Source organism: Delphinus delphis, chromosome 16 (assembly GCF_949987515.2).
Source record: "Delphinus delphis chromosome 16, mDelDel1.2, whole genome shotgun sequence".
Lineage (NCBI taxonomy): Eukaryota > Metazoa > Chordata > Mammalia > Artiodactyla > Delphinidae > Delphinus > Delphinus delphis.
In genome coordinates this window covers 16,481,951-16,504,927 of record NC_082698.1, presented here as the reverse complement: position 1 = coordinate 16,504,927, position 22,977 = coordinate 16,481,951, and the positions used below count along the sequence as shown (strand labels likewise).

The window sequence follows — 22,977 nt, the reverse complement described above, 5'->3', positions numbered from 1 at the left end:
TGCAAATATGGGTATTTTTTTAAGCGTAAGTTTATTATTTTTAAAATTTATCTACGGCTGTATTGAGTCTTTGTTGCGGTGCACGGGCTTCTCATTGCAGTGGCTTCTCTTGTTGCAGAGCACGGGCTCTAGGTGCACAGGCTTCAGTAGGGCTTAGCTGCTCCGTGGCATGTGGGATCTTCCTGGGCCAGGGCTCAAACCCCTGTCCCCTGCATTGGCAGGCAGATTCTTAACAACTGCACTACCAGGGAAGTCCCACAAATATGGGTATTAAAGAGAGTAGTGCAGCCTGTCTTAGTCTGTTTTCGCTGCTGTGACAAAATACCACAGACTGAGTAGCTTATAAACAACAGAAATCTATTCTTCACAGTTCTGGAGGCTAGAAGGCCAAGATCAGGGTGCCAGCATGCCTGGGTTCTAGTCAAAGCCCTCTTTGGGTTGCAGACTGCAATTTCTCTCTGCGGTGGAAAAGGCCAGGGAGCTCTGTCTGGCCTCCTTTACAAAGGCACTAATCCCATTCACCAGGGCTCCACCCTCAAGATTTAAGCACCTCCCAAAGGCCTTACCTCCTAATGCCATCACTTTAGGGATTAAGTTTCAACATAGGAACTGGGGGGTGGGAGTGGCACAAAAGGTCAGCCTATAGGGCAGCCATAGTGGAAATTGTGTAACTGCTTGTTTAAAATATTCAGGAATTCAGTATTCTGGCAGAAGTTAATAAATTATAATTACTCCCTTACCCTTGCCTGGGACCAGTCTTTCTTAAACCAAGAAAGTGTCCTTACCTGGTGAGATTTTACGGACAATATTGAAGTCTCAGTCCCAGAGGAGAGCAAATAAAAGACAAGATGTGGTTCTTGCCCGATGTCACACCACGAAGGTTCACTCCTTTCACTCAAGGCGTTGACAGTTTCACAGCCAACATCTCTGGTGTGAATAAAACTGTAATTTCTGCTCAGCTATTTACACCTCAGTGCGACTGTGTTCATTAGCTGGTCCCCTGAGGAGTCTCACAGAGCAAGGCCTTGGAGGCCTCAGTTGGAGGCCGAAGGTTGAAAAAGGACAAATGTGGGAGGGTGCGTGGGTGTTGCAGATGTGGGAGACCCCAGGGTGGAGTGGTGCTGGGGGGACTACACTGGCTCTCCCACATTAGACCAAGTCACGGCCACGTACCCAGCGGCTGACACATGGGGGTACTCAATAAATAGTCCATGAATGATTCTGGCGCTACATCCAGGCCAGTAGGCCGTGTTAGGCACTGGGGACACGCTCTGCAGAAAACGGAGTTAGCGTCCTGCTGCCCAAGGCTGAGAAAGGCACGCCAGGGACTCGAAGCAAGTTCTGGGAGGCGGGAGACCACGGCGGCTCCCAGCGCGGGCCCCTGGGCGACGGTAGCTCTTGCAGATGTGGGCGCCCAGTCCCCCGAGGGGCGCAACCCGCGCAAACTGGGGTCAGGGTCTGGCGAGGGAGGCGCCTTCGGGCCTTGGGAACTGGGTCCTGGAGCTGGTGTGGAGGCCGAAGCCCAGGTGTAGACCCGGGCAGCAGCGGGAGGGCAGGAGCTGGGGGCTCCGACGAGCGCCCCATCGTCCAGAGCCGCGAAGTCGGCTGGGCGCGCTCTTCAGTTCGCCTGGTCGCCTGGATGGGGAGGCCGCGTGCGGCGGGTTTGCGGAGCGCGCTTTCCGGGTCACTCGGCGAGCGGTCTTAGACCTCTGCAAACTTTGCGCAGCACGGTCTTCGGTGCCCGCGGCCAGCTTTGCTGAGGGCGCCCTCCGGCGATGGCGCGCGCGACAGTTGGCCGGCTGGGCTGGGCGCGTTCTCCCCGAAGGGGCGCGCGGCGGCCTGGTGGTCCTGCGCGCTGCCAACTTTACGGAGCGCGGGGTCCCGAGCCGGAGGCGGTGTCCGCAGCCCCGCCTGCCGGGTCGGTTTCCAGCCCCGGGCGACTCCTCCCCTGGCCGCATAGGGGCTTTTACTTTCGCTTTCGTTCGAGCGGCCGCAGACTCTCGGCGGAGGGACGGAGACGGCAGCCAGCTCTGGCCTCCCGATCACCGGGGGAACGGTAACTTTGGCCCCCGCCTCCGCCGGCGCCTCTTCCGCCCGCCGCCGCCCTCCTGCCCTGCCTTCACCCGCCTCCTTCCTCCCTTCCCACCGAGCACGGTCGGTGGGGGCCCGGTCCCTTCGGGCTAAGCTGCCCCGACGGCCGGCGCTCAACTTAGGGGAAGAAGGCTCTCCGCCACCCCCAGCATCGCCTGCTTTGTTCAGCTTGTTCTCCCTTCCCTTCTGGTCCCCGGGCTTGGGACACCCGGTACTATTCGGGATTTGGAAAAGAAGGAGGGGTGGATTTAGGAGGGCGGGAGGGGTTCGTTCTCTCGCCTGGCTAACTGCGGGGTCTCCCGTGTTGACAGCCCAGGGTTCCAGTCCCAGCGTCCTTGCCCGTCAGCTGTGGGGCCTTGGCCCTCTCTGTGCTTGTCTGTGAAATGGGGATAGTGGTGGGCCCGGGCTGACGGTTGCCGCGACGATGGAATGAGGTGATTGTGGTGCATAGCAGTGCATCTGTCAGGGCTTAGCAGGCTACCCGTAAGCCGCTGTCATCTTTGTTCAGGTACCCTTGTGCACGGCTCTTGAAGATTCCTTCAGGAAGCGGAAGAAGGCAGGACTCAGGCTGCCGCCTTTCACCGTTGTATTCAACTTCGCTTTTTGGGGGGAAGTAAAATTATATGTGGGTGATTCTGAGTCATTCGCAGCCTTTTCCCTTGAACTCCTGGGCTGGCCAAGGACTTGGCCCTAACCTTAGTTTACTTACAGGCTATTTCCTCCTTTAGGGTCTATGGCCTGACCTTCATCCCAGGTAGCCAGTCACCGCCTAGGTTCATAATCCATTTCTGCTTCCTCTTAGCTCTGTGGCCTTGGGCAGGTTACTTAACCTCTCTGAGAAAACTGAAGTTTCTTCTGCAAATACAGCCTCTTAGCAGTGCTGTGAGCATCAGGTGGAGTACTTCATCGCCCAGCAGAGCCCCCTCCCCCTCCAGGTGCTGGAGGGGAGCGGTGGAGGTCCCCTGGGCTGCTTCTCTTTGAGCCTTTTAGGAAGATTGTCTTCGTTGGGGCAAGAGTGAGGCACAAGTTGTATCATGTCACTTTTCAGGGGAAGCAGCTGCAATGAAATTCAGACCGTAGCTGGGAACTGATTTCCTACCAGATCTGTACCAGTCGCCTATTAAGCATGTATAGAAATAACACTAGAGGAACTTTTTTTTCAGTCTCCACAAAAGCTGTTTAAAATATTAATGTGATTTTAAAATAACAGCGAGGGTTGATAGTTGAATGTCGTCTTAGTCTTGAGTTCTGTGGACAGTGGTGATAACAGGGAATACTTAGTGAACATTTAGACACCATGCTTAGCATTTTACATGCGCTGTTCCATGCATCCTCATAGCCATGTGTGACTTAGGCGTCACCATTCTCCCATTTTACAGATGAGGAAACTCGGGCTTGGAGAGGTTGAGTACTTTGTTCAAGGTCCCATGGCTAATAGGTGGAGGCACTGATTTAAACCCCTGGTCTGTGGTTCACCATAACTGGGTTCTCAGCCTCCCTCCTAGGTCCCTTTGGTTCTGTGGTCTGTCCCATATCAACAATTTATTCGGGGCCCTGAAGGATTAAAAAATTTTAAGTACATTTCAGTTGTGACATTTATCAAGAAATTTCGAGTGCCTGCCATGTACCTGGCACTTTTCTATAACTGGAACTATAAAAGGATGATTAAGATAATCTACAAATAAGAGTCCTAGTGGATCATAGTAATAATAATAATTAGCAGAGTGCTTACAGAGAGTGCCTGACACGGTTAATGCTTCATGTGTATTATATATTCATTTATTTAAAGAGAAGATAGATGTTTTTAACAACTGAAACAATTGAATAAGCAATATTCCCTTGAATGGCTGACTGCTCTTTGCATCCTGAGCGTTACAGAGGGGACGAATGCAAGAAAATAACGCCAGGCATGCCCTCTCCAAGTATAGCAGACTGAGATAGGCCTGGATTGTCTTGGGCTGTGAAGATAAGCGGAAATAAAAGGTCAACACCAAGTCTGGGCTTGACTGATATGATGTGACCGAGACCAGGCTCCCCACTCGGTCACCACCCTCATTCTGGGTGAACGTGATTTCACCCAGAAATTAAGCCCAGTCTCCTAGGAATAAGGAAGTCACTGAACGTTTAGCCTTACAGATTTCAGAGGAAAGCCCTAGCACTGCCTCGTTCTAGACGCACACTCTGGCAACTTGTTAGAAGGGACTCTTGCTGCCCTCCTGGTCGGTAAACAGCACCAACCCAGAAAGATACTGTAGGTTTCACACAGAAGACCCTTCTGGCCTAGTGTTTGCAGAGAAAGTTCTGGAAATCCTCCTACCACTGAGCCATAGAAATCAGCCTGCCGCTAAGTCCAAAGCTCCCTCCAAAACTCTGGGGGGGACGCGAGATTCAAACTGAGCCTCTCCATCAATGGAGCATGTCAGGTGTTTAACGGGCATGCAGTTCCCTGTGCCTCCCTCAGTTCCACCCTCACTGCTTCCCCTTCTCAGACCTCAGGTCAAACATTTCCTCCCCTGAGAACCCTCCCTAATTCCTCTGGGGCTAGGTCAGGTCCCCTCCTGTGGCCACAAGTTGTTCATCCTCATGGCACTGATCACGGTTGTCCATCAACATTTGTGCTGTTTATCAGTGCCTGTCTCTCAACAAGGCAGGACCAGGTCGGGTGTATCCCCGGCTCCTAGCACACACCTGGTGCCTTGGACTTCCAGGAAATTATATCTATATATAATGGTCACACTGTTCTATCATCATACTTCCTAGATTCAGTCTTTAAGATTAGCCTTAGCAAAAGACTCAAGGCTTCAACACCACATGTCGAATTTAGTGTCTTTTTCTGGTGGATTTTGTATAACGTTAACTTGTTAATTTTGAAAATACGTCCGTGCTTTGCTAATAACAGTCCACATTGAAAAGTAACTAAGTCTGTATAAAGGAAATGAAATAAAAATGACTGAGTGTTTTCTGCATGCCCGGACTTACACTCATCTCCTCTGGGGATGGCTTATCTCTGTGTTCAAGAAACATTTTGGGTCCTAATCAGAAAAATCTTACTGCCTCACAACTGGAAACAGGTTGGTGGCTATGATGGGGGGTTCACGATGTGTTGAGGAACAAGATAGCCGTCGGACTTCTCACTGTCTTTGTAAAGATCCGGCTACAGGATTCGCCCTTCCTCTCACTTCTCCCCTCACTGCCCAGCTCACCCCTAAACAAGCTGCAGGGTGACATGATAATGCCTCTCGGGGCTCAAGGACACAAGGTTGGCGTTTTGCCATCTTGGATACCTCCCCCCCAGTTGGATTCCTTCTGCCCACCTCCAAAAGTCATTGCTTGTGCTCTGGGGCACGGGGGTTCCGTGAGATAGATGCCATCTTCTTTTCCAGTGGTGTGAAAACATCCCTGGGTGAGCCTGACAGGAACACAGACCTGCAGCTGCCAACCTGGCCCACTGTGCGATTGCTCAGAGATTGAGATGGGCAGGAATTAGAGTCTGGACAGGTTTCTCTTTGTTACTGAAGGCCAGTCCCTTTACGGGAAAGGACACAGGACTTGGTTTAGGAGAAACGACTCAAGGCTCTGCTTCTGACCAGCTGTGTCACTTAGCTAATTCTCTTCCCTCAGTGCATTTGTTTCTTCCAGCTTCCCACTCAATTAATATTTATCTAGCAAATACTTTTTTTTAATAAATTTATTTTATTTATTTTTACTTTTGGCTGTGTTGGGTCTTCGTTGCTGCGCGCGGGCTTTTCTCTAGTTGCGGCGAGTGGGGGCTGCTCTTCCTTGCGGTGCGTGGGCTCCTCATTGCGGTGGCTTCTCTTGCTGCAGAGCACAGGCTCTAGGCACACAGGCTTCAATAGATGTGGCACGCGGGCTCAGTAGTTGTGGCTCACGGGCTCTAGAGCGCAGGCTCAGTAGTTGTGGCTCGCGGGCTCTAGAGCGCAGGCTCAGTAGTTGTGGTGCACCTGCATAGTTGCTCCATGGCATGTGGGATCTTCCTGGACCAGGGCTCGAACCCCTGTCCCCTGCATTGGCAGGCAGATTCTTAACCACTGCGCCACCAGGGAAGCCGGATCTAGCAAATACTTTTTGTGTGCCAGGGGCCTCTGCCATAATGAACTTATATTGTCGTGTTTGAACCAAGCAGTAAGTAGAGTGCAAGTAAACAAGATCAATAGAAGGGCTGTAGAGGGACTGGGGGGAGGGAGGGAGTTGGTGAGGTAGGTGTAATCCAGGAGGACCTCCTGCAAAGGTGCCATTAAACTGAATTCTGAAGACTGAAAACTAGCCAGCTGGGCAAAGATGGCCTGTCCAGCAGACATTTGGGTGGTGACTACCAGAAAGGGAGAACCAGAAGCCCTGATGGACCCTGAAATGAGCGTAGTGAGCCCAAGGATGCTAGGAGGCTGGGAGGCTGAATGGTGTGGTGGTGAGGAGTGGGTTCTGAGTGCCTGTTTGCCGGCTTCTGGTCCAAGTCTAGTTTACTAGTTACTTAGCCTGGGACTAGTTACTAACCTTTTCTAACTGCAGCTTTCTCATCTGTCAAAAGGCAGTGATCATAGGGCTGATCTAACAGCATTTGGGGGAGTGTTAAATAAGGTAATGCTTATGAAACAATTAGCACAGCAAATAATAAGTGTGAAAAAAGTATAGAAAGGATTAGATGTAAATGTAAGAAAATGTTAAGATTTGACAAGGGTAGATCCTGCGTGCCAGGCTGCTCAATATTTTTCTGTACATTTAAAATACAATTGACCATATGCTTATGAATTTGCCTGCTCCCTAAATTTATCTGTAATTCGCAGATCAATACACACACGGGGCTTTTTTGGTCACTGGAAGGCGTGCACAGCGTCAAACTTGAGTCACTTGATCCCCATGTTCCCAGCTGAGGCAGAGGCAGCACTGCCTTACAAAGTCCTTTCTGTGGTCTGTTTAGTGCTTCGTGTTTTGCATTTTTGTGGTTTTTGTTGATGGTTTCACTACTTAAAATGGCCCTCAAGTGTATAAGAAAGCTGTGCGGCCTAGTGTGTTAGATAAAAAAAAAAAAAAAAAAAAAAAGTGTGAGTTTCTCTTCTTATTATTGCTATTTTTACTACTTAAAGTAAGGGAAGTAGAAGGTGAGTCGGGGATCCTACTGGCTGGTAGTTATCCTAGATCAGGGCTTGGCAAACCTTTTTTGTAAAAGGCCAGGTAGTAAAAATTTGGGGCTTTTTAGGCCACGTGATCTCTGTCACAATTACTCGACTCCGATTGTGGTGGGAAAGTAGCCACAGACAGCATGTAAATGAAGGGGTGTGGCTATGTTCCAACTTTATTTACAAAAACAGGTGGTGAGTACTTAGAGTGAAATTTTTAGCACTGAACACCTGTATGTAGGAAAGAAGTAAGATCACAAATCAGTCAATTCAGCTTCAACCTTATAAAATTAGAAAAAGGAAGAACAAGTAAAACTCAAAGAAAAACCAAACAAACAATAAAACAGGTGGTGGGCCATCGTCTGTCATCGACTCCAGTACTAGATAATGAAGACCCTAAGATCCAACGAGTTCAGTTTAAGATTTGAACTTTGAGATCGTAGGGATCTCGTGAAAATTCTTGAGCAGGAAAATAATTTGATGGAAATCTACTCTGGTAGAACCATGTAAAACCATCTGAAGCAGAAAGAGAACTTTATACTCCAAGTCGTTGCTGTTTTTTAACTGGGTTTGAGTGATGTCGGGCAAAGGATGAGCATCTTTTTTTTTTTTTTTTTTTTTTTTTGCAGTACGCGGGCCTCTCACTGTTGTGGCCTCTCCCGCTGCGGAGCACAGGCTCCGGACACGCAGGCCCAGCAGCCATGGCTCACAGGCCCAGCCGCTCCGCAGCATGTGGGATCCTCCCGGACCGGGGCACGAACCCGTGTCCCCTGCATCGGCGGGCGGACTCCCAACCACTGTGCCACCAGGGAAGCCCAGGATGACCATCTTATAACCTGTCAAGAATTTAGGGGGCGTTTCTTGTTGTTACAGACTTTGACGAACCTTCCACAGTTTCTCATAAGCAGTGAACATTTAACAAAATCCTGAATGCTGGATCAGAAGCTCCCAGAGGGGCAGGGACTTTGCTTTCTTTGCCACTGTGTATCCAGTCTCTGGAATGAGGCCTGACATGGGGCTGGCGCTGGAGCCTTTGAATGAGTTGTTGGTGCAGCAGTCCTGGAGCCCAAATAGGCAGTACTGGTCATCTCCAGGCTTAATTAAAAGCTACGTCACTGAATGAGTGTTATTTAAAAATATCATGAGGCCAGTGATGCCACTGGGTACCAATTTTCTGGTTGTTTTTTTTCCTTCCAGATGGCAGACAGTCAAGACCATATCGAGGAGCAGGGGGCTGGGGACTCAGCAAGCAATGACACAGTTGATGCGAAGCCAGACCGGTCCTCTTTTGTCCCATCACTCTTCAGGTAAGTTTCCTTCCTTGCTGAGTTAAAGAGGGACCCTGGGCCACTTCAGCCTACCACGCCTCTGCCCTCTCCACCCACCCACCCACGCGGAAGCGGACCTTCAGGGAAGGAGGTCTATGCTGTGCGTGGGAGATTTGCACAGAATCCTGCCAGCTGTGTGTGACAACACTGGGGTCCCCCTGTGCACTCGCCTGTCCCCAGGGCAACCCCTAGGCTCTGGGGGTCTCCTGCCTGGCTGCTGCGTGTCTGAGTGGCAGCTGCCCAGGAGTGAGGGGCTGTCACCACCAGAGGTGATTTGCCGCTAGCCTCCTTCAGGGCAGAGCATGGGCTGCTGCCGCCAGTGGGAACGGGCTTGGCTGAAAGGCAGAACTGAAGGCCATGGGATGGGAAGTTGTAGGGTGGCACTCTGCTGATTCCTACCTTTTCCTTTTTGGAGTTCACTTTTGAAGTTCTAAACTTTGCATTTAATAATAATAATAACAGCTTCGTTTGCTAAGCTTCTGTATGCCAGCTCAGTGTTGCATGAGTCCTCATGATCAGTCCCAGGAGATGGTTCTACTCTTACCATCATTTAACAGGTAGCTAAACTGAGGCATTAAGAGGGTTAGTAGGGCTTCCCTGGTGGCGCTGTGGTTGAGGGTCCGCCTGCCGATGCAGGGGACACGGGTTCGTGCCCCGGTCTGGGAAGATCCCACATGCCGCGGAGCGGCTGGGCCCGTGAGCCATGGCCGCTGAGCCTGTGCGTCCGGAGCCTGTGCTCCGCAACGGGAGAGGCCACAGCAGTGAGAGGCCCGCGTACCGCAAAAAAAAAAAAAAAAAAAAAAAAAAAAAAGATGGTTAGTAGCCTGCCTTTCTGGTGGCAGTTAATAAATGGCAGAGCTGAACCCAAACGGTACCAGCGCCACTCCCTTAACAGCTCTGCCGTGCTTTCTATTTAGAAGTAGGGCTGCAGGGACGTGGGAGAAGCCCCTTCCCTCCCCTCCTTAACCTTGGTCATGTGAGTGGTGTTCCCTGGCAAGAGGCAGGAGCTCTGTGCGTCAGAGCATCAGACTTCTCCGTAGCGCCTACACCAAGCCCCACGGCGGAGGGACAGCGAGGGGGATAGGGGGTGAGGTTAGGGAGTGCTCCCAAGCAGTGTTCGGGGGGAGGGGGAGAGCTGGTGATGAGGGGCATCCTGGCTCCCTGCAACATCCCGCAGAGATCCTTCGGTCATATCATCCCAGACATGACTCGGAGAAGTGGGGAGGCCTCGGCGTCCTGGGTCCGAATTCCACTGGCGCTGGTTGCCATTGAGGGTCAAAGATAGCTGATGAGGTGACCAGAAAATACAGCTCCAATTACTGCAAACTTTTCAAAGCCATGAGTTCCAGTGGTCCAGGCTAAACCACTACCCAGTGCAAACCCTGTAGAGCAGTGGCCTTCAAATGTTTTCGCTCACATACCCACCAAATAATGTAAAACTACACACCCCCTCAGAACAGTTGCAAAGGATGTAGTAATATTTCAGTTTTCCCATCTCTCTGAGTATTCAGCCTAAGCAGCTTGCCTCTAAGTGAAAGAGAAACGGGAATCATATGATAGCCATTTCATAAGTCTTAGTTAGATGATGTGGCAGTTTCTATGTCATCTAAGATTTCAGGGTGGGTGAGAAGTCCACCCTTCTCCTCTCTAGTGGGAGATGGGGAACTGGGGAAGGGGAGGTGGTATCATATTCAGGCAGAGCAGTTTTAGGAGATATACAAATGGAAATTGAGGAACCGGCAATTCATTTACTTAGAATTGTCTTGTCTGCACCCCTTGGAAAATCTCTGAGTACCCTGGTTGGAGACCACTGCCTTAAAGACCCATCATTTTGCAAAAATAGGTGTGGTCTGTGATGTGGGTTTTTTTTACCCCCTTAACTTCTTTGGAAAGGTAAATAAGCCTGGGTAATTTTCTGTATTCTGGTCCACTATACCTTTTTTTATAGTGTGGCCGGTATTGATGTCAAGCTACATATTATCAAAATAAACAGTGAATATTTAAATTAAATACTTGCAAAATATTTAAATTCCATTTTATGAACTGCTTATTTTAGTTGTATGAATTGCAAGACATGATTGTTGAATTATTAAATGTGCTTGAACTACAATAAATGTCAATTTAATGTCTTATTCATCTAGGTTGTGAAATGTTAGTTGTTTATTTTCTTTGCCTTCTCTAGGCATCTGACTCGTACCCACGTGTTAGATGGTACACGGGCCGTCTACCAAATAGGCAATCAATGCAAACAAAATTCAATCAGGATTTGCGACATACCCGTAAAATTTAGATTTTTCCTTCCTTTTTTTTTTTTTTAACTTCAGCAGGATAGAAGGTCCTTTCATCTAGTAAAGTATCACTGGCTTTAAAATTAATCACTTGAGATGCCATTTTTGGTCACATCCATTATTTCATTTATTCATTAAATACTTGCGGCGTGACAGAGAGAGCTTAAGTCCCTTGCACCAAATCCCATGGTTGATTAGTGGCAGAACCAGGATTTGAACCTGTATTCACTTGCCTCTCAAAACCAAGCTCTCAACCACCAGTCTCCGTTCCCACCTTTATGTACCTGGTTCTGTGTTTGGCCCTGGCGCTGCAACCAGGGGCAAGAGCAGTGAGGTCGACGTGGCCCTTGCTTCACTCACGTTCTGTTGGGGAAGGCAGACATGGAACCAGTAACTGTGGTGTAATGACCCCCGGAGGGGACAGAGCAGAGACAAGGGGAGATGGGCTGAACCAGATTTTAGCAGGACTTGTCTGCAGGTCACGTAAAGGATTTGGAATCAATCGTAAGGATGGCGATGTCACTAAAGGGTTTAAGCTGTAGAGTGACTTGATCGATTACACCTGCGGAAACCCACAAGCCCACTGGAGCTGCAGCATGGAGGGGAGTGCACTGAGGAGGGCTTTGTGGTGAGGGGACATGAGTTAGGAGGCCATTGCTGCTCCCCAGGCCAGAGTGGATGGTGTAGATGGAGCGGGACTGGGGCTTCCAGAGGTGCCCGGGAGGTGGAAGCCACCAGACTTTGACCAAGTGGAGGGAGAGGGCCGACGAAGAGGCAAGTGGCACCTGCACCCCTGGGAATAGTTGAAGGCGGCTCGTGCCCACTGAGCCCCCTTGCTCAGCAAAGAGGTAAAGCTGTGTATATTTCTAGTGTCACAGTGACAGAACCGCACCAGCATTTGCTGCCTCTCAGTGTTCCCCTGACCGTGCCTGCTGCCTCGGCTTTGCTGACTGAGACCTCGTGAGAAACTTGGCTGGCGTCAGGGACCTTGTATATGATGGGGTGAGACTCTGAGTGCGATTAAAATGGGGTGATCTGAAGCAAAGAGGGAGTGTCCCTTATCACACCAGACCCATGGACGCCCCACACTTACCCTCTGTGCCTTAAGGATTCTAACTGGGATTGTTATCTGTGACTCACTGGGGTGACCTGAACACAGCACTAGATGCTGATTGTTTCCTGCAAGTCTGGCAGGTGTGCAGTAGCCCCTCCCATGGCCCCCGCTGTGGCGCGTGGGGAACTTTGCATCCCACACTTCAGAGGTGTGGGTGCAGCCTGTGGGAACATCGCTGGCTGCTCCCTGCAGCTGACGGCAGGCACCTTCCCCCTCCCGTCCCATCCCCAGTTCCCTTCTCTAAGTGTCAGAATTGCAGGGAGGTAAGGCAGTGGAGGGGGCAGTAGCACCCCCATCCATCTCTAATTGAGGACCCTCGCCCTCCTCTGGAAACCTCAAGGATTCTGGGAAACGAAAAGACGCCTCTTTTTCCCCAAAAAGCCTGGGCTGGACTCAGGTGGTCCCAAGCCCTCACACTTGTCTTGGCTTTTTTGTGTCAGTGCCACTAGATGGCATGACAGCATCATTTTATTTCCATTTCACTGGACCCTGAATAAACCAGGCAGTTCCTTAATTCACTTTTCTTAAAAAGAAAACAATTGATTGAAATATCTTCAACTTATCTGATTATTGGAGAACATTTGGAAAACACAGAAAACCACAAAGGAAAAATATTTAGAATGTAAATTTTACATTAGTAAAGTGCTTGGACTTAAAAAAATAATGACTTAGAAGAAATAAGTACTGTCTCCTCTGATCCGCATCCGTGGATCTAACCAACTGTGGATCAGAAATGTTGGGAGTGGAAATTCCAGAAAGTTCCAAAAAGCAAAACTTGAATTTGCTGAGTGCCAGCCACTATTTACATAGTATTTACATTGTTTTAGGGATTATAAGTAATCTAGAGATAATTTAAGGTATAAGGGAGGATGTGCATAGGTTATATGCAAATACTACTCCATTTGAAATACGGGACTTGAGCATCCGAGGATTCTGGTATCCTCAGGGGTCCTGGAACCAATCTCCTCGGATACGAAGGGCCAACTGTGTGTGCGCGGTCTATGTTCATTATGAGCCATAGTTGATGAACAAGGCGCCCTGTCATCTGCGAACTTGAAGAGGGATCCCTCTTGATGTAAAGGTAACCCTAGATCCTAGACAGGGTTACCGGTCATGCAAGTCAACGACGTGGTCCCTGCCCTGGATACAAACTCAAGTTCTTAGTGAATATCTAGGTACGGGTATAGAAAATAGCTAATAACAGGTAGTAACTGATTGCAGAATTGTAGAGTATTGGAAGCTGTGGGAGGCTGGGAGAGGAAGGATGAGGGTGGGCCTGGAGGAGTTGGGACCTGTCAGAGAAAAGGCAGTGGGGTTATCAGGGGACTAGAAGAGCCTGCCTGCCGGGGCCAGAGCCACGGTGGGAATGATGGCCAGGCCCCACGGCACAGGTCTGGGAAAGTGGGTAGAGCCCATGGACGGGCTGAGTTTGACCCTGGCGGCACCACTGAGAGCCACTGCACATATAAGACCAAGCCCTGCCCAGTAGCCTGGAAGATGTCCTCCTTCCAGGAACACTTCAGCTGTGAAATCAGAGGCTCCTTTCTGAGTTCTGCTCAAGGTCACTGTTAAAGGAAATAAAAAACAGATTGCACGCGCTCTCAAATTTCCCCAGGGCCTTGGTGGAGCCTTGGGTGTCCCTGCTGAGGGAGGTATTTATCCTTCCAGTTCCGCGTGAAGAGGGCAGGAGAAAAGGCTTGTTTTCAAAGCTTGATAAGCTCCCTACTTTTGAAGCACTGGCTCAGATCCCATGAGCTTTCTCCTGTGTATCATCTTTGTGTTCTGACCTTTGTCCTCCTTGGAGTGTGTTTCATAAATGCCACTTGGTTGTAATTCTTCTTTCTCCTGGGCTGCAACTTGAGTTGCTCCACCAATTGTGTTATATGTAAACATGTCCCTATTTAAAAAAAAAAAGTGTTATTTGTGTAATTATAAGAAAGATCCAGGTGGCCTGCCTGTTCATTTGGAGGCAGGTAGGGGAAGTGTTTCAGAAGAAGCAATGCTTTGGAATTGGAGAAAAGAACAAAGAAAGCAGACCTTAACTCATCCCAAGGACTATGTCCCTAATTAAGCAAAAGCCATTCAGTCACACTCGTTTGATTGAAAGAGGCTGGGTCTGAGGCCCCTAGAAAGAAAAAGAACATTAAAACATACCCAGGCAGTATACTTTTCCATAAAGGAAGCCTTCAGATTCAGACTCCAGAATACTGGATGCCTGTCTCCCAACTTTCTATATAAAGAGTAATAAAGAATTAATGCTATATTTGAAGTAGTCATGATACCACTTAAAATGACAGCAGTGCTGGTATGGAGTTGGACAGCCCAGGTTCAGATCCTGGCCCTGAGTCCCACTCTTTAGTTGAACAACTAGAGCAGGTGTTTTGACCTTTTTGAGCCTCAGTTCCCTCATTGCGTGACAGGGATATGAATTCCTATCCACTGGGTTGTTTGTGAGAATTAAATTACCCGATAAGGGAGAAATCATAGAATCATAATTTCAAACCGGAAGACTCCTTGAAAGGTGATTTATCCAGTTCCCCTTCTGTGTAACGATCAAAGAAAGTGAAGGCCAGAGAGGCAAAGTCCTCTATCCATGGTCACCCAACAGGACCAAGACCCAGGTCTAATTTGGGGTCCATTGCTCCCCCGCCCCTTACGTCAAGTACCACCCACAAGTGCAGTGGCATCTAGCTATTCAACCATATTAATCCACCAGCGGGGTGTTTTTTTTCTTCCACCCAAGTGGGTCAGCAAATTTAATTCTTCGTTGAAAGTGCTCCCTTTCTGCTTCACTTCAGCTGAGAAATGGTATACAGACAGCATTTCAACAGGGCTAGCGATGGGGTTTCTGATAAAGAGGGCCACGTGCCCATTTCAGGAGCAGCGAGCCACACCTCTGAACCATGGTCATAGGCTCTAAATCTTTGAAGCCATGACTTCTACGTGTATAGAATACCTCTAGTTATTTTAGATTATTGCTTTTCTAGAGGGGAAAAAATAAGCTCTAAAGTTAACAGAAAAAGTGAGAAAGGGAGGTAAATGTCAGGTTTCCATAGTGATAGAACTTTTAAAACACCGTTAGTGTAGAATTAAGTCCAGTAATAGAAGAGTATTATGAAAAGAAGCCCCGTTGCTTCTCAAGGGAGCTCCTAATCACAAATAAGAAATGTGCATTATGGCCTTGCCTATTCAAACCCCAAGCTTGCTGGTGCTCAGGGCTTTCTGTCTGGCCTGCATCTGGTAGGGTGAGTTTGTATACTGCTCAGCTGAAAGTGAACAAGATGGATGAAGTGGTTGTGTAAGAATCAAGACTGAAGTGTGTGAGCTGTTCTCAGTTCTGAAGTTTGCAGCCACAGTACAGACACCATTGTGTCTCCCACTTCATTCTAGGCTATTTAAAGAGAACTCAGTCCTTTATTTCCCCTGAATGGTGTTTTTCTTTGAGTCATTTGTCAATTTTTATTGCCAGAGGTCTCTGTTCTTTTTTTAAGGGGGAGGTTGGAAACATGGAGGCGGATAATTCTTCTCCTAAGCCTATTTTAAACTGACTTTGTTTCCCAGTGTAAGTGGGAAATTTACTTTTGCAAATTGAGTTTCAGAGAAGAATGCACGGAGCCAGTTTTTTCTCCTTCACAAACCTGAGGAGGGCAAGTGATTAGGGGGTTTCCCAGGAGTGCAGGTGTTATAACTCCCCTTCATCGGCTTCCACGTTTCACTGACTGGGACCTTGAACCAGGAAATGGAGAAAAGCGTTGCTTAATAATTTGGTTTTTATGCATCCACCTCTTCCTGATTGCATTTGGAGGGGCGGAGTGGGGAAGTGTGGTAACTCCTGAGTCATTCGCTTTATCCAAGACCCTTGAAAAATGTTTATATACTTCATTTGAAAATTAAACTATTTGGTATGCCTCTATGGTCTTCTATTTTATTCTTATATTACTACCTTGAGGACCTTTAAAAGGAAAAAAATAACCTGATGAATTTGAACTCTCTGATTCAGCACGAACTCACTTCGTATTTTTGTTCACTCACGTAGAACTTTACATATTTTGCACCTCCTACGTGTGCTGTTTCGCCACCTTTTGTAGATTTGGCACTTCGGTGGGTTGCCCACATCTGCGTGCTCATCACTTTAAATAGCTGTGTAGTATTTTATTCTCCTGATACTCTGTCCCCTGCTTAGCCATTTCCCCATTGTTTCCAGTTTTTCACTCTCAGAGATGGTGCTACTGGCTGCATCTTTGTGGAAATGTGGGGTTTTTTCCATGGGACCCCAAGTTCCTAGAAAGTCGCTTTTTCTCTAGGGAGCTGTCCTGGAGTGGGGAGGATGCAGCCATGTGGAGCCTGGGTATTTCTGCCGGTCAGCAGAGAAGGGGGAGGCCAGTGTGACTTTCCCAGCCCCAGTGTGAATGGTCCTATGGAAAACTCCAGCATGCGGTTCACTGCTGATTCAGTCACGGGCCTTCAGGGCCGGACGGACTGTGCCAATCTCCTGCCCCTGCTGTGCTCCGAGCATGTTGAGTTTTTATTATTTCAGAGAAGAAGGAAACTCGCTGCCGGTGATCGCAGGGCGAAGCCTAGTTCTGATGCAGAGGGGGTTGCTTTCAGATGGAGACATGAGGTACCACCTTCACTCTCTCCCTTCCTCTCGGTCTTGTTCTTTGCCTTGGTATGTCAGCACTGCTGGGAATGCCCTCTACTGAAATCCTGAAACCATGAATGAATCATCCCAAAAATATTTAGACAAAGCAGCTATGAAAACCAGAGCCCTAGTTCCGAATGAAGCAGCCCTGGGGAAATGTGTGCCTGGTGGTGTGTTTACTTTCATGCTGATGAATGTCTGCAAACAGACAGAGCTACTGGGAATCCTATTCACGGAGACACTTTAGAAAATAAATAGCGGGTTTGCAGTGCTTATATTCCCTTCCAAATATAGAAAGGTGTAATTCACGTTTCGAGCAGCCTGGGCGATCTGTAAGAAGATAAAACCTGTATTTATTCACTCTGGTGATGGGGAAAATTATACTTGTACCAAGAGTGGATTGTAAAAATTTTTTGTGCACTTTCTGAGGCTTTTCACTTCTTTGTATAGTAGGTACAGTATTTTTATCCTATAATGTTTTCTGGTATGTGTTACTGTAGACTCTTCAAGGAAGTCTTTCTACATAAATAACTATCAGAGCTTGGTGGTAACTCTTTGCCTCTTGATTTTGCTGAAATGACTGCGAAATCTGAGGTTCCAAATAATGGCTGTCGACCTGAGAAGTTAGGATAATCTAGGTCCTTCCTGATAATCAATGCTGGTATTATCTGTGTTCCTAGCAGAGATTTGAGCTTACCAAAATACATCTGGGAAATGAAGACAGTGGTCCTTGCACATATGAGCGAGGAAATACAACACCAGCAAACATGAAGGATGGTTAGGAAGCGCCGTAGTCAGCCAACCTGCTTGTGTAAATTAACTGCTCATTGTCTTTGATGCACACTTGAATGCACTTCCTACGTCAGTCTTTCTACCAGGCTTTTGTAGTTGTTGTGACCTTGCTTGTCCAGCCCTAACCAAGCACAGTGATTTCGTGGCCAGATTTGTTGTTTTAAAATCTGCAGCCAATTGTATGTAACACATGAGCTTTTAAGAGGACTTGGACTTTTTACTTCACTGGTCTGGTTTATCACAGCCTCGCACTTAACAGCAGGTTCCAAAACCAGAATCCTGTGTTTCTCCTCAGTGTCGTAATCTTGGCCAATGTGTTCAGAATGTAAAAAGGTCAAGTTAAAGACTAAGTTTATCAGCACAAAATTAGCAAAGGGAGGGAACAGAACGGGGCCTGGCGAGGGTACAATGGGAAGTGATAGAATCTGGCGTTAAAAATACCCTGGCCAGCCTTTATTTGTTACATCTTTCCATACCTCTCATTTGTACTTTGCAGAACAAGTGGGGGTAATGATTATTAACATACTTTGTAAAGCATAAAACCCTTTTAAAAAATATTAATGAAACAACAAGGTCCTACTGTATAGCACAGGGAACTGTATTCGATATCCTTTGATGAAACCATAATGGAAAAGAATATGAAAAAGAATGTATATATGTGTGTGTGTGTGTGTGTGTGTGTGTGTGTGTAACTGAATCACTTTGCTGTACAGCAGAAATTAACACAGTATTGTAAATCAACTATACTTCAATAAAATAAATTTTAAAAATATATCAGTGATACTTGTTCCTGGTGACTTAGGGACTATCTTAAGTGGTTCCTCCACCATTTGTACCGTTTGTCAGAATCAGGAGAAAGGCTGGTTTCCATTGATCTGGACTTGAACAAAGTGCGGGTGCCCACCTGTTGGGGTCTGTGTAACGGCAGTGCCCACGTGTGCTAGCATCTTCTGCAGAAAAGGCCAAGTGAACCCAGGACGACAAGAACAGCCACTTTTAGAGAATCTTGTCTTTGGGGGAGGATCGCCAGCTGAAGAAGTTTCTAACCTGGATCCTTGAAAGCTTCTTATCACCCTGTTCATTCCCACCCTGGTGCCCACCCCTGGAGACCCCGTGGTGCTGAGCTGTGGACCAGGCCACTGCCATCTCTCTGCAGTTGGCTGCTTAATGAGCACCATCTCTTTGGAGCCCTTGAGGGCCTTGCTTCTGTCCAACAGCAGTTGTTCATCTGATGATCTGCTTGGCTCTGACCATTGATCTCCAAACAAACAGTAACTCTTTATGAGCTGCTAGCACTTCGGTCACAGAGCTCACCTCCCCCGGCTGTGCTGATAGTGAGTTACAGGGCCACCAAGGCTGTGCTGGGGACTCACCCAAACATTGTGCAAACAAGGGAGAATAAGGATGGCATTGCTTGCAAAGTGGCATTTCCTGGAAGCCTTTTGGTTGTGCAGTTAGTTTCGGTTTAATGTTCAGCTCAGCTGTCACCTCGGGGAGACCTTGCAGGTTTCGTGGAGAGCCATAAATCCCACACATGACCCTAAATAGAACCACGCTGCTGCCCAGGGCCGCCTTCCACAGGCCGTGCTCCCCAGGGCCGCCTTCCACAGGCCGTGCTCCCCGAGGCATATCTCATTTGACTTTCTAGCCAAGAGCCAAGGGGCCCAAAGGCTGCAGCCATGTGGAGAGTGATGTTTGATAGGGTGGGATGAGCTGGTACTCTCTACCCTGCCCGGGAGGAAGAGGGACTAGCCCACAGGGACCTCTGCTTCCATGGGCTATGGAAGTAGCGAAGGGGCTTGAAACAGGAGTGGACACTGCAGTGAAAGGTGAGGGCCAAGCGGGCCCAGGCTAGTGCTGAGGCCCTCAGGCTTCAGAGGATATGAGTGTCTCCAGGAAAATACCCAGGCCTGGCTCTGATCCCCTGGGTCTAGGGCAAGGCCTGGGAATCTGAATTTTAACAGAGAAACCCTGGAATAAGGGACTTGGTGTCAGACCTCAGAATAAACCTGGACACTACCCCTGCCTGGCTTTGTGATCTTGGACAAGCTAATGTAATCTTTTTCCATGAGATATGGAGTTAATGTGTCACAGAGTTGTTGTAAAGATTACATGAGATAATATATGTAAAGCAGTAAGTGTTCAAAAAGTAGTACTTATTAGAACTTTATTTATTATTGTTGTTACTATTGACACGTAGAGGAAGAAGGCCAGGGAGAGGGGTAAAAATCACAGTGGAAAACAGAGAAATGGGGTGTCCAGGGACGCCTTTCAACAACTCGCACAAAAAAGTATGAATCCAAAAAGTCCAAAAAGTAATTTTCAAAACAGGTCTTGAAATCCATTTGCAGCAAGTGATTTTTAACTATTAAATAATAATTTTTATTTTAATCTTTTGAGTAGTTAACTTATTCATAGATAGAAAAAGAGATATACAGTCAAAATTCTTTCTCCTTCCTGCCGTCCTGCTCTTGGCTCCAGAACACAGGTAACCACTTTTGATGCTATTTAATAAATAACATGAGTAATAATGATGATGTTTATTTATTCAGTACAACTTGCTACATGCTGCACACTGTTCTAAGTGCTTTGTGAATATTAACTTGTTTACCAACTCTGAGGCAGATGCTATAATTTTGTCATTTTTACAAATGAGGAAACTGAAGCCCAGAGAGGTTAATACGTAACTTGCCCACGATCGCTCAGCTATGTGGTGGAGCAGGGTTTCAAACCCAGGCAGTCCCGCCCGGAAATCCGTGGATTTATCCATTATATCATCCTGCAAGGGTCTGTTTATGCAAATACAAGCAAGATACGAATTTTTCCTGACACGTAGCGCACTGGTCTCATTGTTTTGCCCCTTTGTTTTGTTCCACCCTTAACACTGCTTATTGGAAATCATCCCACATCAGGATAGGGAGAGCTTCCTCATTATTTTAACAATAACTGTGTGGTTTAGATTCAAGACCCTGCCTTTTACAGTCCACCCAGGAAGTAGAAACCGAATTAGATCTTGATACTTGCCCTGCTGGTTATTATGGGAGTGAGTGGCTAACTGAATAAACTTAGGTCTGCCAACCAGATCTTTTCATTGAGGCCTGCTATTAGGGTTCAAAACTGGACATGGGAACCCCAGGGGGAAATAATGGAAGAGAACTTGTCAGTCCAAAAGTGTTTCCAAATAGTATTGGGTGTCACACACAAAAGAAAGACTCAAGCAAAGCGATTGCCCTGTGTTCCTGCGGAATCAGCTACTGGGGCTCCCTAACGTACGCCCCTCTCAGGAATCAGCCCCCTTCCTATATGTGAAGCTGTACTTAATTCATGTCTCTGCAACACCCTGGCCACAGCAGCTGGCAAAGTGGAAGAGATGGCACTGCTCCCACAAGAGGGAAACTGGGGTGAAAGGGAGATAGATAATCCCCAGGAGAAGGGACCCCAAAGCCTCACAACTAGTAGGTGGTAGACTCTAGTCTCTTGGCCTCTTTTACTTGCGGAATCTATCCATGGCAATAGACTTTAGTCCGCCTGGTTTCTTCCTGGCTCCTTTCCCCTAGTGACTTCTCGACAATCATTTCTTCCTCTTATTTGTCTCTCGTTACATGCTTTAAGCTCATCATCAGGGTTTGCTTCCCCAGACTTAAGCTACAGATGGAGTTTTCCCAAAGCCAGTGCCTCTTAGGAAGATGAGCGCAATGGGATCAAGTTGCTAATCACTCTCTGATACACAGCTTCGGTGTGGGAAGACCTGGGTTTAACAAAAAGCTATTTGAGTTAGAAGGAAAAATTAATATGGACTGACTCAAATCCGGAAAGAAGAAGCAGATATTAAGTTCATTTTGAAAAATGAGAATTCAGTTTAGGGGAAGGATAAGAAAGGGAAATTGTCCTTATCTCCCTTGAGATATTTACTGGGGAATCACATAAGAATCACATTTCATATTCATTTTTAAGGTACTTTTTATAACCATGGAAAGTGTTTTCTTTAAAGTGTATATATCTTTATATACACACTTTTGTGTTCCTTTTTTTTAAGCAGTTAGTTTTCCAAATTCTATTCTGATAGAAACAGAGTTCTTTTCTTTTTCGTGTAACTTATATCTAAGCCTGTTTTTCTTATAAAAAATGCTCACTGGTGTAGTTTGGCTTATGGCAGCCTAAAAAAATCACAGCTTGTTTATAATTTGGATATCATTGTACAGTTTGTTTTAAAATAATCTGTATTGCAGAAGACAGAAGTGGAATTTTCTCTCATAAAGGGCATAAACTTGACCTCCAGCCCACCAAACATAATGCTCCTCTTGTTAGGGTCTTCGAGTGAGCTTAAATTAGCTAAAGTCCTCTCAGGAGCCAATGAGAAAATGCAGATGAGAATTTTATCAAGATCCCAGCCCATAATAAGCCCTGACAAATGCTAATTGTTGTTATTATTACCTATAAAAAGGGTGTGATTATGCCCCCTCCACCTACCTCAGAGATGTCAGTTGAAGACCGACATCTTTCTGACTTACTTCACTCTGTATGACAGACTCTAGGTCCATCCACCTCACTACAAATAACTCAATATCGTTTCTTTTTATGGCTGAGTAATATTCCATTGTATATATGTGCCACATCTTCTTTATCCATTCATCTGTCGATGGACGCTTAGGTTGCTTCCATGTCCTGGCTATTGTAAATAGAGCTGCAATGAACATTGTGGTACATGACTCTTTTTGAATTATGGTTTTCTCAGGGTATATGCCCAGTAGTGGGATTGCTTGGTGGTATGGTAGTTCTATTTTTAGTTTTTTAAGGAACCTCCATACTGTTCTCCATAGTGGCTGTATCAATTTACATTCCCACCAACAGTGCAAGAGGGTTCCCTTTTCTCCACACCCTCTCCAGCATTTATTGTTTCTAGATTTTTTGATGATGGCCATTCTGACCGGTGTGAGGTGATGCCTCATTGTAGTTTTGATCTGCATTTCTCTAATGAGTAATGATGTTGAGCATTCTTTCATGTGTTTGTTGGCAGTCTGTATATCTTCTTTGGAGAAATGTCTATTTAGGTCTTCTGCCCATATTTGGATTAGGTTGTTTGTTTTGTTGATATTGAGCTGCTTGTAAATTTTGGAGATTAATCCTTTGTCAGTTGCTTCATTTGCAAATATTTTCTCCCATTCTGAGGGTTGTCTTTTGGTCTTGTTTATGGTTTCCTTTGCTGTGCAAAAGCTTTGAAGTTTCATTAGGTCCCATTTGTATGTTTTTATTTCCATTTCTCTAGGAGGTGGGTCAAAAAGGATCTTGCTGTGATTCATGTCATAGAATGTTCCACCTATGTTTTGAGAGGGGAGACTTTAGAAGGTAGGAGACCAGACTGAGGGCATTTCTCTTTTAGAAATAAAATGATACGATGGAAGAAATTTGACACTATAAAAGTAGAGGATAAAGTCATGTTGAGGTTGAAAACAGCAATATGGAATCTGAAGTTTCGACTTAACATAGCTAACCTGTAATCTGGACCAAAGTAGGAGGAGGAAGGGGAAAGACCACATCCTTTCAGAGATTCTGAGAAACTCAGGTAACATTCAGTGAAAACTCAGAG

General features: G+C 46.9%; 2 protein-coding genes across 2 annotated transcripts in view; one reads left to right on the top strand and one right to left on the bottom strand.

Annotated features, from left to right (window-relative positions):
• The window catches only part of NRAP (nebulin related anchoring protein), a 75,115-nt gene extending 74,307 nt beyond the window's left edge, over nucleotides 1-808 (bottom strand). Inside the window, 1 exon segment of the mRNA XM_060034029.1 lies at nucleotides 786-808. The gene's annotated coding sequence lies outside the window, so the exon portion shown is untranslated.
• A 1,163-nt stretch (nucleotides 809-1,971) lies between these two features.
• The window catches only part of CASP7 (caspase 7), a 31,055-nt gene continuing 10,049 nt past the window's right edge, over nucleotides 1,972-22,977 (top strand). The window contains exons 1-2 of the mRNA XM_060034027.1: nucleotides 1,972-2,056; nucleotides 8,424-8,533. Of these exons, the coding sequence (XP_059890010.1) occupies nucleotides 8,424-8,533 (110 nt within the window). The 5' untranslated portion in view covers nucleotides 1,972-2,056. The remainder of the gene's footprint in view (nucleotides 2,057-8,423; nucleotides 8,534-22,977) is intronic.